Raw genomic sequence first — 13,243 nt, forward strand, 5'->3', positions numbered from 1 at the left:
ATTGATATTCATTTGTTGAACCAGCCTTGCATTCCTGGGATGAACCCTACCTAGTCATGGTGTGTAGTATATGATTTTTTTTTTTTTTTTTTTTGCAGGTCTGGGGATGGAACCCAGGGACATTCAACCTCTGAGCTACACCTCCTGCCCTATTTTTATTCTTTATTTTAAAACCGGGTCTTACTGAGTTGCAGAGTGCCTCACTAAGTAGCTGAGGCTGTCCGTGAACCACAATCCTCCGGTCTCAGCCTCCGAAATGCTGGGATTACAAGCATGTGCCATCACACCTGGCCTGTAATGCCTTTTAAAAGTAATTGGGGCCAGATGTGGTGGCACACACCTGTAATCCCAATACTCAGGAGCCTGAGACAAGACGATTGCAGGTTCAAAAGCCAGCTTGGCAGCTTAGCAAGGCTCTCGGTAACCTATGAGACCTTGTTTTCAAATAAGAAATAAAATTGGGTTGGGGGTGTAACTTGGAGGTAGAATGTCTCTGGGTTTAATCCCCAGTGCCAACAAAAAACAAAAACAAAAAACAAAAGTAAACTGGATGTGGTGGTGCATGCTTATAATCCAAGCACTTAGGAGGCTGAGACAGGAGGATTTGGCCTCATGGTCAGCCTCAGCTACTTAGTGAGGCCCTTCACAATTTAGTGAGACCCTGTTTCGAAATAAAATATAAAAAATAGGGCAGGATGCTAAGCATGGTGGCACACGCTTGTAATCCCAGCGCTTGGGAGGCTGAGACAGGAAGATTACAAAGGTTTGAAGCCAGCCTCAGCTACTGAGTGAGGCTCTCAGCAACTTAGTGAGACCACCAAAAAAAAAAAAAAAAAATAGAGCAGGGGTTGTAGCTCAGAGGTAGAATGACTCTGTGTTCAGAAAAGTAAGTAAAGCTAATTGGGGTTAAGCATGAAAAGTACATGCCTTGCCTGCCTTGCAGTGAAAAAATGATTTCATCCCACATTAATGCCCTAAGACCTGGTAAAAAGATTTTTGGGTTTTGTTTTGCTTTGCTTTGTTTTGCAGTACTGGGGATGGAAATCACTGGCATTCTACCTCCAAGCTATACTCCTAGCCCTCTGTCTTTTTGTGGTAATGGGGATAGAACCCTTCTACCCCCAGGCTACCCTATTTTTATATTTTTATTTGGAAATAGACCTATTTTTATATTTTTATTTGGAAATAGAGTCTCTTAAACCAGAGAGGCTGGCTTCGAACCTGCGCGATCCTCCTGTCTCCGCCTTCCGGGCGCAGGGATTACAAGTGTGCGCCACCATGCCCAGCTTTTTTTTATTTTTATTTTTTTGTAGTTCTGGGGATGGGACCCAGGGGTATTTGACCTCTGAGCTACAACTTCTGCCCCCCCATTTTTTAAATTATTATTTATTTTGAAACAGAGTCTCACTAAATTGCAGAGCCTCACTAATTAGCTGAGGCTGTTCATGAACTGCCATCCTCTGATCTCAGCCTCCCAAATGCTGGGATTACAAGCATGCGCCACCACGCCTGGCTTATTCTTTTTTTTTTTTTTTTTTTGTGGTACTGGGGGTAGAACCCAGAGGCTTTCTACCTCCGGGCTATACTCTCAGACCTATTTTATACTTTATTTGGAGACAGGGTCTCACTAAGTTGCTGAGAGCCTCACTAAGTAGCTGAGGCTGGCTTCAAACCTGTGAGATCCTCCTGTTTCAGCCTCCTAAGCGTGGGGATTACAAGTGTGCGCCACCACGCCCGGCTTATTCTTTATTTTTGAAAGAGGGCCTCTCTGAGTTGAAAAGGACCTCACTAAGTAGCTGAGCCTGGCTGCGAACCAAAATCCTCCTGTCTCAGCCTCCCAAATGCTGGGATTACAAGTGCACCACCATGCCCAGCTTCCTTGTATTATTATTCAGCTGAAATAATTTTTTAAATGCTCTTTAGAGAAGAACAGGGAGAAAACTTCCTACTTTTGAAAAAGAATGGAAAGAAAACTAGAAATATTGCTAATTAGGCAGACCACAATGAAGAATTAATCTGTTTGTGAACATACCACCTTGGGAAGCTACAAAGCATAGACAGGCAAGCTGAGAGTTGATACTGGGGGAAATACTGTCTTTTTCCTCTAACTGGACAAGGTTTTAGAATGCGTCTCAAGTTATGCCTTCATGTATGTAATGACTTAATAAGACCACACAGCTACATCTTATGTCCTGTTTTCCTATTAGATTCTCTTTCGTAGCCTCCTGGTCCAGAGTAAAACTATGATTAAAGCAAGAGTACCCGGCACACCTTTGTTCCCTAAGGACTCTAACAGTTTTTGTTTTTTTAAATTATGTTCTGTCTTACTTTTTTATTCTCTGACCCCAAACGAAAAATTTCTTCCTGATACTTTGCCACTCAACATCCAGGTGGTTCTGAGTGGTCTTCCCAAATGCCTTTATTGTTGTTGTTTGGTTCTGTGGATGGGACCCAGGGGCATTCTACCTCCAAGCCACACACTCAGATCTATTTTATTTTTATTTGGAAACAAGGTCCCACTAGGTTGATGAGTCACTACTCGCTGAGGCTGTCCTCGAACCTGTGATCCTCCTGTCTTAGCCTCCCAAGTACTGGGATTACATGTATGCGCCACCACGCCTGGCTTCCCAAACACCTTTGTGTGATATTTTTCCCAAGACCAGTATTTTCTATGTTGATGAACTGACTTGAATTTTTGTTTCAAATGCCAACTTGATTTTGCAGGTTTACCGGCAAGAGTTTTTCTTGAGTTAATCGTTGCAGTGATCTGGTTTGTCTCACCGTTTCTTTAAAATTGTCCTTGCCTTGCTTTCCTCATTATTCTGTTCCTATCTAGGTTCCAAATAAGTTCCGCTATCCTTTCTATTATGAGATGTGCTGGTACGTGCTGGAGCGCTATGTGTACTGTATAACCAACCGCTCCCACCTAACTAAGGAATTTCAGAAAGAATCCCTCAGCATGGGTGAGTATCTGCCTGCATGAACTTTCAGAACCTTTAGCCCAAGAATATTCAGTAGGCTATTGCTCAGTAATTATGTTTTATGTTTTGTTGTTTACTTACATATGTGGACGTAACAAATTTATTCTTGGAATTGAACACTAGATATCCTAATAGGAATTACTACACTAAGTGACATACTTTGGATCTGATCTTTGTTTGAATTGTTAGTACTTTGTTCCTTGAGATCAATTGTCTAATACGTTTTATTACACATAGGGCATGTGTGTGTGGGTGGTGGTACTGGGGAGCCTCACTACGTAGCAGAACCTGATTTCAAAACCAGGTAATCTTGTCTCAGCCTCCCAAGTACTGGGATTACAAGTGTGTGCCACCACGCCCAGCTGAGTATGGTTGGTTGGTTGGTTATTTATTTATTTATTTATTTATTTATTTATTTTGGTGGTACTGGGGATGGAACCCAGGGGCCTTCTACCTCTGGACTACACTCTCAGACCTATTTTGTATTTTATTTGGAAATAGGGTCTCTTAAGCCAGCCTTCGAAGCTGCGCGATCCTCCCCAAGTACAGGAATTACAAACGTGTGCCACCATGCCCGGCTAGTATGGTCTTTTAGTATAATGAAAACTAGCCGAGCGTGGTGGTGCACGCTTGTAATCCCTGTACTTGGGAGGCTGAGACAGGAGGATCACGCAGGTTCGAAGCCAGCCTCAGCTACTTAGGCTCTCGGCAACTTAGTGAGACCCTGTTTCCAAATAAAATATAAAAAATAGGTCTGGTAGTATAGCCTGGAGGTAGAAAGCCTCTGGGTTTCACCCCCAGCACCACCAAAAAAAATTTTTTTTAAAGTATAATGAAAATTAGGATTAATCGTCTAAACAACTTTTCCAGCTAGACATGGTGGCTTACTCCTATAATCCCAGTACTTAACAGAGACATGAGGATCACAGGTTCTAGGCCAGCTCGTAGTAATTTAGCAAGACCCTGTTTCAAAATTAAAATAAAATGGATTGGGAGGCCGAGACAGGAGGATCATGGTTCATGGACAACGTCAGCTATTTAGTGAGGCTCTTTGATACTCAGTGAGACCCAGTTTCAAAATAAAGAATAAAAAATAGGGCTGGGGGTATAGCTCGGAAGTCAAATGCCCCTGAGTTCCATCTCCAGACGTGAAAAAAAAAATCTAGTTGAAGTGGGTGTAATCCCAGTACTAGAGATACTGAAACAGAGGACCACAGGTTGGAGGCCAGCCTCAGGAACTTGGTGAGACCCTGTTTTAGAGTAAAAAATATAATAGGGATAGTGGTGCACTTTTTTTTTTCTTTCCTCATTATTAGGGATGGAACCCAGGGGCATTCTACCTTCAAGCAACACCCAGTCCAATTTTTTATTCTTTATTTTGAAACAGGTGTTACTGAGTTGCAAAGAGCCTCACTAAGTAGCTGAGGCTGTCTGGGGACTACAGCCCTTCTGTCTCAGCCTCCCAAATGCTGGGATTACAAGTGTGTGCCACCATGGCTGGCAGTGGTGCACATTTTAATCCCGATACTTAGAATGAAGCAGGAAGATTGCAAGTTTAAAGCCAGCCCTGGCAATTTAGCAAGGTTTTCAGCAGCCTAGAAAGAATAATTAGGGCTGGGCATGATGCTGCACACTTGTAATTCCTGCATTTGGGAGACTGAGACAAGATTAAGGTTCATGGATAGCCTCAGCTACTCAGTAAGGTCCTTTGCAACTCAGTGAGATTCTGTTTCAAAATAAAGAATAAAAAATAGGGCTGGAGGTGTAGCTCAGAGGTAGAATGCTCCTGGCTTCCATCCCAGTACTGCGAAAGTAAATTAATTAATTAATTAATTAAAAATTTGGCTGAGGGTATAGTTTGGAGGTAGAATGACCCTAGATTCAATCCCCAGTTCCACAAAGAAAGAGAGAAAAAAAGAAAGAAATCCAGTTGATAGTTGGTTGTCTTAGTTTTACCATAAGAGCAGAATCTTATGCAGTCATGAATTTCAACTGTGAGCAAATTGGTTAGAAGGAGAAAATGCTGTATCATATATATCAGCTTTATCATATATAAAAGCCCTTCCCTGCCACCCGTTTCTCTCGCTATCATATAGCCAAGTATGTTTTTACTGCTTTTTTTTTTTTCTTTGCAATGGTAGATTTGGAGTTAAATGGACTGGAGTCTGGAAATGGGGATGAAGAAGGAGTGGACCGAGAACCCCGACGCTTGAGTAGTAGGCGTTCTGTCCTCACTAGCCCTGTGGCCAATGGAGTCAACCTGGATTATGATGGACTGGGCAAAACCTGCCGAAGTCTTCCAAGTCTGAAGAAAACTTTGTCTGGGGATTCATCCTCGGACTCTAGCCGAGGCTCTCACAATGGCCAAGTGTGGGATCCCCAATGTAGCCCCCGAAAGGACAGACAAGTGCATTTGACCCATTTTGAGCTTGAAGGCCTTCGCTGCCTTGTAGATAAGTTGGAGTCTCTGCCACTGCACAAGAAGTGTGTCCCCACAGGGATAGAAGATGAAGATGCTCTTATTGCCGACGTAAAGGTAAGCAGTGATTCACCTAACTAAGGCAGTTTGTGAATTCAAAGAATGAATGGGGATTTGTCATAATCTGGCATAACCACAGAAGAGTTCATGCATACGTGTGTCTAATGCTGCTCAGCACTTCAGTTCCTGGAGTGAAGTTAAGCCTCTTATTATCAAAATACTTGTATATGTGTGTTCAGTGACGACTCAAATTGTTCCTGAAAACATGCAGGATAACCCCCAAAATAAAAGGAGCCTGATAAAGTGTGTTCATTAGGAAATAATACTTTTAAGTTGTGCTCAGATAATGAGACCTGTTGCAAGACAAAAGAGAGGCTAATAGCAGTCTCATCCTAAACTGACTGAAAAAAGAAGTAGATTTAGTCTCTATAGAGTTAGATTTATCTGGTATTAAAACTTAACTAGAGCTGGGCTTGGTGGCCCATGCTTGTAATTCCAGTACTTGGGAGGCCGAGACAGGAGGATCACAGGTTTGAAGACAGTCTTGGCAACTTAGCGAGACCCTGTTTCCAAATAAGAAATAAAATTGGGCCAGGCGTGGTGGTGTATGCTTGTAATCCCCGTGCTTGGGAGGTGGAGACAGGAGGATCGTGCAGGTTCGAAGCCAGCCTCTCTGGCTTAAGAGACCCTGTTTCCAAATAAAAATATATATAAAAATAAAATAGGTCTGGGAGTGTAGCCCGGAGGTAGAAGTAGAAGGGTTTCCAGTACCACCAAAAAAAAAAAAAAAAAAAAAGGAAGGAAGGAAGGAAGGAAATTGGGCTGGGGGTATAATTTAATTTGTAGGTAGAACGCCTCTAGGTTCAATCCCCAGTACCAACCAACCACACACACACACACACACACACACACACACACACACACAAATACTTAAATCTGGGGCAACTTCTAAGAACAGTGTCATTTAAAATATAATCTATTTTACATTGTTTTATCAAGTTTCTTTATATTCATATAATTATTTTTTCTTTTTCTTTTTTCCTTTTTCTTTTTTTGCAGTACTAGGGATGGAACCCAGAGGCATTTGACCTCTGAGCTACACCCCCCACCCTATTTTTTATTCTATATTTTGAAACAGGGTCTCACTGAGTTGCAAAAGGCCTCACTAAGTAGCTAAGGCTGTTCGCGAACCGTGATCTTCCTGTCTCAGACTCCTGAATGCTGGAATTACAAGCGTGCGCCATTACGCCCCAGCTCTATTTTTTTTTCCCCTTTTTTTTACAAGGTCTTCCAAGCTGTGCATGGTAGCGCAAGCTTGTAATCCCAGTGCTTGGGAGGCTGAGACAGGAGGATTGCACAGGTTTGAAGCCAGCCTCAAGCTACTTAGTGAGGCTCTCATTCACTTAGTGAGACCCTGTTCCAAATAAAATACAAAATAGGTCTGGGAGTATAGCCTGAAGGTAGAAAGCCTCTGGATTTCATATCCCCAGCACACACACACACACACACACAAAAAAAAAAAAGCCAGCACAGGGAGCCGGGTGTAGTGACCCATGATTTTAATCCTAGCATTCAGGTGACTGAGACAGGAGGATCTTGGTTCAAGGACAGCCTCATCTTCTTAGTGAGGCCCTATTTCAAAATAAAGAATAAAAAATAGGGCTAGGGATATAGCTCAGAGGTAGAATGCCCCTGGATTCCATCCCCAGTACTGCCTAGTAATAATAAAAATAATAATAATAACAACAACAACAACCTGCGATATTTATTTATTTATTTATTTATTTATTTATTTATTTATTTTGCGGTAGTGGGGATGGAACCCAGGGGCATCTACCTCTGTGCTATACCCCTAGCCCTATTTTTTTATTCTTTATTTTGAACCAGTGTCTCACTAAATTGCTGAGGCTATCTGCGAACCTCGATCCTCCTGTCTCATCTTCCCAAATGCTTGAATTACAAGCATGCACCACCATGCCCAGCTCCAAATTCTTTATTTTGAAACAGGGTCTCACTGGGTTGCAAAGGGCCTCACTAAGTAGCTGAGGCTGTCCTCAAACCATGGCCAAATGCTGGGATTACAAACGTGCACTACCATGCCCTGCTGTGAGTAATTTTAAGAACTATAATAAGGAATAATTTTGTGGCCTTAGTGAAAATGGCCCATATGTGTCAGAGTAGGTCTTTCTCATCCTCGATACCAGCTCCACATTCTCTTTTCGCCACCACATGACCAGTTACGGTGCTATGCAGCTTTTGCTACCTCAGGAAAGAATCCCAAAGGTTGAAATGGCACTGCTTTGTGTTTTATTTTTGTTTTGTATGTGTGGTACTAGGGATTAAAACCAGGGGCATTCTACCTCTGAGCTAAATCCCTAGCCCTGTTTTATTTTGTATCTTGAAATGGGGGTCTCACTAAGTTTCTGGGGCTGGCCTTGAACCTACCATGCTCTTGCCTCAACTTCCACAAGTACTGGGGTTACAGGCATGTACACCTGGCATACTCGGGTTTGTTTGTTTTTTATTTGACATTTTAATTATATTTTATATTGTTGTAAGTTATAGAGGCTAAAATGGGGTGGTAACCTGGTGAGGTTGGTCCTCTTTAATAGTGATAGACGATAAGCATTTGAGTGTAGAGGAGGTGGTATTACAGTATATGTTTAAGGAGAGGAAATGACAAAGTTCCACGTTGCTGTGGTCTTATTTTTATAATGATTAATGTACAACAGAAGAAATGTAGCCATACTTTTTTCAGAGTTACAACTTTGATCCCAAATTCACTTCACATCCTGAGTAAGCAAAGGATATTTGAGTTTTTTCTTTTTCTTTTTGGTGGGATTTATATAATTATATAATTCTGAGAGTTTAAGTGTAACATCTACAGAATTCTCTCTTTGGTAGCTATTTTACCATTAAATGCATGTGGTAAGCAATAAACTGAGGCTTGTTAACTTGCATAATTGTTTTTAGGAACACTGTGAAGGAAGATTTGTTTGTTGTTGTTGTTGTTTGGTTGTACTGGTGATGGAACCCTGGCTACACTCCCAGACCTATTTTATCTGGAAACAGGGTCTCTTAAGCCAGCAAGGCTGGCTTCGAACCTGTGTGATCCTCCTGTCTCCACCTCCCAAGCGCAAGGATTACAAGTGTGCGCCACCAGGCCCAGCTGGTTTTAAACAGGTACTTGGTAGCCAGGCGTGGTGGTACATGCTTGTAATCCCCGCACTTGGGAAGCAGAAACAGGAGGATGGCACAGATTCAAAGCCAGCCTCAGCTACTTCGTGAGGCTCTTAGCAACTTAATGAGACCCTGTTTCCAAATAAAAAATATATAAACTAGGTCTGGGAGTATAGCCCGGTGGTAGAAAACCCCTGAGTTCCACCCCCAGTATCACCACCCAAAAAAAAAAAAAAAGATTTGTAAGATTATATCTATCATTCTTTTGGCTTGGTTGTCTATTTCTGAAAAAGAAGAATGTTTTCCCAGTCCTAAAGCATGTCTATAGATAGAATTCATTCCATTGAATCCAGTTGCCGAAAGCCAGATTGTATTCCACTAGTTAGTTGTACAAGGTCCCATGTCCTGGTAGGAATACACAGACTGCCTTAAGTAAAGCCACTGGAGTAAAGCAAGTAAAGAAGGAGACTCGAGGACACAAAATAATGATACAGTGGTATACCAGGGGAAATGTCAAGGGATTTTGGTGAAATGTTAAGTAGGGTATAAGGAGACAGCAGAAAGGAGAATGACTTGAGACATCTGAGCTGGGCATGGTGGCACACACTTGTAATCCCAGTACTTAGGATGCTGAGACAGGAGATTGCACCAAGTTCGAAGCCAGCCTCAGATACTTAGTGAGGCTCTCAGCTACTTAGTGAGACCTTGTTTTCAAATAAAATATAAAATAGGTCTAGGAATATATCCTGGAGTTAGAAAGCCCCTGGATTCCATCCCCAGTACCAAAAAAAAAAAAAAAAGCCCCTGGATTCCATCCCCAGTACCTCCGAGGCCAGGATAAGAGCCTGCTGAGGGGTTAGGCCGGTGCTGGAGCCAGTGAGGCCGGCATCGCAGCCTGCCATAAGGCAAGGCCGGTACTGGGGCCTCCGAGGCCAGGATAAGAGCCTGCCGAGGGGTTAGGCCGGTGCTGGGGCCAGCGAGGCCGGCATCGGAGCCTGCCATAAGGCAAGGCCGGTACTGGGGCCTCCGAGGCCAGGATAAGAGCCTGCCGAGGGGTTAGGCCGGTGCTGGGGCCGGCGAGGCCGGCATCGGAGCCTGCCGTGAGGCATGGCCGGTGCTGGGGCCTCCGAGGCCAGGATAAGAGCCTGCCGAGGGGTGAGGCCGATGCTGGGGCCAGCGAGGCCGGCATTGGAGCCTGCCATGAGGCAAGGCCGGTGCTGAGGCCTCCGAGGCCGGGATTGGAGCCTGCCTTGAGGCAAGGCCGGTACTGGGGCCTCCGAGGCCAGGATAAGAGCCTGCCGAGGGGTTAGGCCGGTGCTGGGGCCAGCGAGGCCGGCATCGGAGCCTGCCGTGAGGCAAGGCCGGTACTGGGGCCTCCGAGGCCAGGATAACAACCTGCCTGCCGAAGGACTAGACCAGTGCTGGGGCCTCCTAGGCCGGGAACGGAACCTGCCGAGGGGTTAGGCCGGTGCTGGGCCCAACGAGGCCGGCATTGGAGCCTGCCGTGAGGCTAGGCCGGTGCTGGGGCCTCCGAGGCCAGGATTGGAATCCTGCCAAGGGGTTAGGCCGGTGCCGGGGCCAATGGCCAGCATCGGAGCCTGGCGTGAGGCAAGTTCACTCCTGCGGCCTCCAAGGCCGGGACCAAAGCCAGCTTAGGGGTTAGACCGGTGCAGGGGCCAGCGAGACCAGAACTGGGGCCTCCCATGAGGCAAGGCCGCTGCTTGAGCCAGCGAGGTCTGGATCAGTCCACTGAGTAGCCAGGCCACTACTGGGACCATCAAGAGTGGGATCGGTACTTGCAACACAGCATGCACAGAGAAATATCGCAGAAAATATAAATCAGACGCTTCTCTTAATCAGCAATAACTAGGAGGAAAAGGGCAACAGGAAGAGGTTGAGCTATAGAAAGGGCCCTATAGTGAAGCAACTAATGTGACCAATCAGAGGGTATGTAATACTGGAGGACGGAGCCTCTTTAAAACTCAGGAGGTACATAAACAAATGTATCAAAGTAAATCACCAAAGAAGCCCAGGATGGAGGGAGGTGGAGGGAATGGGATGGGGGCTGGAGGAGGGCTAATTGGATGATGTGTGTTTGTATATACTCTCAAGTCTTGTACTCCAATGTGATTGATATATGACTACAATGCACCAATTTAAAAAATAAATTAATAAAAAAATTTTTTTTTTTTTTTTTTTTTTTTTTTTTTTTTGGTGGTGGTGGTACTGGGGTTCCTGGAAGCCCTTCTACCTTGGGGCTACACTCCCAGACCTATTTTTACATTTTCATTTTGGAAACAGGGTTTCCTAAGCCAGCGCGCTGCTGGCTTCGAACCTGCGCGATCCTCCTGTCTCCGCCTCCCAAGCGCGGGGATTACAAGCATGCGCCACCACGCCCGGCAAAAAAAAATATGTTTTTTAAAAAAAAAAAAAGAAAGCCCCTGGATTCCATCCCCAGTACCAAAAAAAAAAAAAAAAGCATCTGGAGAGGCCTTGTAGCATTTTGAAAGCACATAGCTTTCTTCTTTTTATCAGTGACCAATGCGGCTAGCATTGGCTAAGATACAGTGGCAGAGGTTAGACCATTGGAGTCTAGTGGCGCTTAGGATGATCGCACAGGCCAGCAGTATTTGAATTCTTCCCGGGGCTTGTCCACACCTTCTTTGTAGTCCCAGCTTCTCTGGAGACTGAGGCAGGTGCAGGTGGGTTTCTTGAACCCCAGGGCCTATATCAGAGGAAGGCAGATTTAGATCCCAGCTCTGCAGGTAGTTTTATTTAAGAGCAGATGGGTGAATATTTTCATATTTGACTGGTATGTTTAATAAGAGATTCAAATATAGTGCATTTTAGAGTTTGAGTATTTTGAGAATCTTAATTTAAGCATTGCTCAAAAGAAAAAAAAAGGATTGGTTGAGTAGGTACTGTGGTTCCCACACAGCTAGGGACTCTGTAGTGCTTATAACTCTGCAGTGGAGACAAGAGAAAGCATAGAAGCTTTGCCCTTCCTGTAGAGACAGAAACGGTTTCCCATTATAATCTTTCTGGTTCTCTGAGCCCATTAGTAGAAGAGATGAGGAGACAGGTGATGAGGCAGACACCTGTATTACATGTTCCTGGAAGAAAAGTCCATTTGAGTGCTATGATAAAGGAGCTTTGAAGGTTCTAAACTGTTAAGTTCTACAGTGTTGGAAAAAAATCATAGAATATGGAAGTTGAACAGGATTAAATGAAAAAATAGGGCATTAAAAGGTATTGACCTGCCAGATGTGGTACATTCCCATAATCCTAGTACTTGGGAGGCTGAAGAGGATCACAGGTTCATAGCCAGCCTCAACAACTTAGTGAAAACCCCCCCCCACAATTTAGTGAAATCTGTTTAAAAAAAAAATAGGGCTGGAAGCATAGCTCAGAGACAAAATGCCCCTGCTTTCAATCCCCATTACCATTACCTCCCCCCCCCCCAACACACTCACACACAGACACCAAAAAAAAAGGTGTTGAGTTTTTAGTAAAGTGAATCAGCATGGATAAACTTCTTTTTGGGAAGGGTATAGGTAAATATCACCCCTGAGAAAGTATACTAAAGGTAGAAAAGAATTCTCTCCTACTGTGAGGTATTCTTATATTTCTAAAATTGAAAAGTTGCAATTATGTTCAATATAAAGGCAAGACTTCAGCTGGGGGTGGTGGCACATTCCTGTAATTCCAGTACTTAGGAGGCTGAGGCAAGAGGAGCACAACTTCAAAGCCCCAGGAACTTAATGAGGCCCTGTTTCCAAATAAAAAGTAATGAGGCAGGCGGGTGGCACAAGCTTGTAATCCCAGTGTTTGGGAGGCTGAGACAGGAGGGTCTGTTTTCGTGGCCAACCTCAACTACTTAGTGAGGCCCTTTGGAACTCAGTGAAACCCTGTTTCAAAATAAAGAGTACAATAATAGGGCTAGGGGTGCAGTTCGGAGGTAGAATGCCCCCTGGGATCCATCTCAAGTGCCACAAAATAAATGAATGAGCCGGGAGTGGTGGCGCACACTTGTAATCCCAGTACTTGGGAGTCTGACAGAAGGATCCCCCAGGTTCGAAGCCAGCCTCAGCTACTTAGTGAGGCTCTCAGCAACTTAGTGAGACCCTGTTTTCAAATAAAATATAAAATAGATCTGGAGATGTAGCCTGGAGGAAGAAAGCCCATGGATTTCATTCCCAGTACCCTCCCCCCAAAAAAGAAAGAAAGTAATAAATTTTGCACTGGGAGTAGTGGCACAGGCTTATAATCCTAGCATTCAGGAGGCTGAGAAAGAAGGCTATAGGTTCCTGGCCAGCCTCAGCTATTAGTGAGACACTTTGTAACTCAGTGAGACCCTCTTTCAAAATAAAGAATAAAAAATAGGGCTGAGGGTGTGGCTCCAGTACCACAAAATAAAATGAAATAATTAATTTAAAAAGGTAAAATAGGGCTGGGTGTAGCTCAAAGGTAGAATTCCCCTGGGTCCCGTCCCCAGTACCACACACACCAAAAAAAATAAAAAAGAAAGAAAGAGTCAAGACATGCAGTATGTATGGTGCAACCTGGTAAAGTAAGCAAAAGTCTGTTTTTTTGTTTTGTTTTG

General features: G+C 44.0%; 1 protein-coding gene across 1 annotated transcript in view; it reads left to right on the forward strand.

Moving 5' to 3' along the window:
• Positions 1-13,243, forward strand: part of KDM2A (lysine demethylase 2A) — a gene marked incomplete at both ends in the record, with an annotated part of 133,694 nt that overhangs the window by 94,753 nt on the left and 25,698 nt on the right. Inside the window, 2 exons of the mRNA XM_080695001.1 lie at positions 2,837-2,963; positions 5,123-5,517. Coding sequence (XP_080551127.1) covers positions 2,837-2,963; positions 5,123-5,517 — 522 coding nt within the window. The remainder of the gene's footprint in view (positions 1-2,836; positions 2,964-5,122; positions 5,518-13,243) is intronic.

This window comes from Muscardinus avellanarius, assembly GCF_963383645.1.
Source record: "Muscardinus avellanarius genome assembly, chromosome: 1".
NCBI lineage: Eukaryota > Metazoa > Chordata > Mammalia > Rodentia > Gliridae > Muscardinus > Muscardinus avellanarius.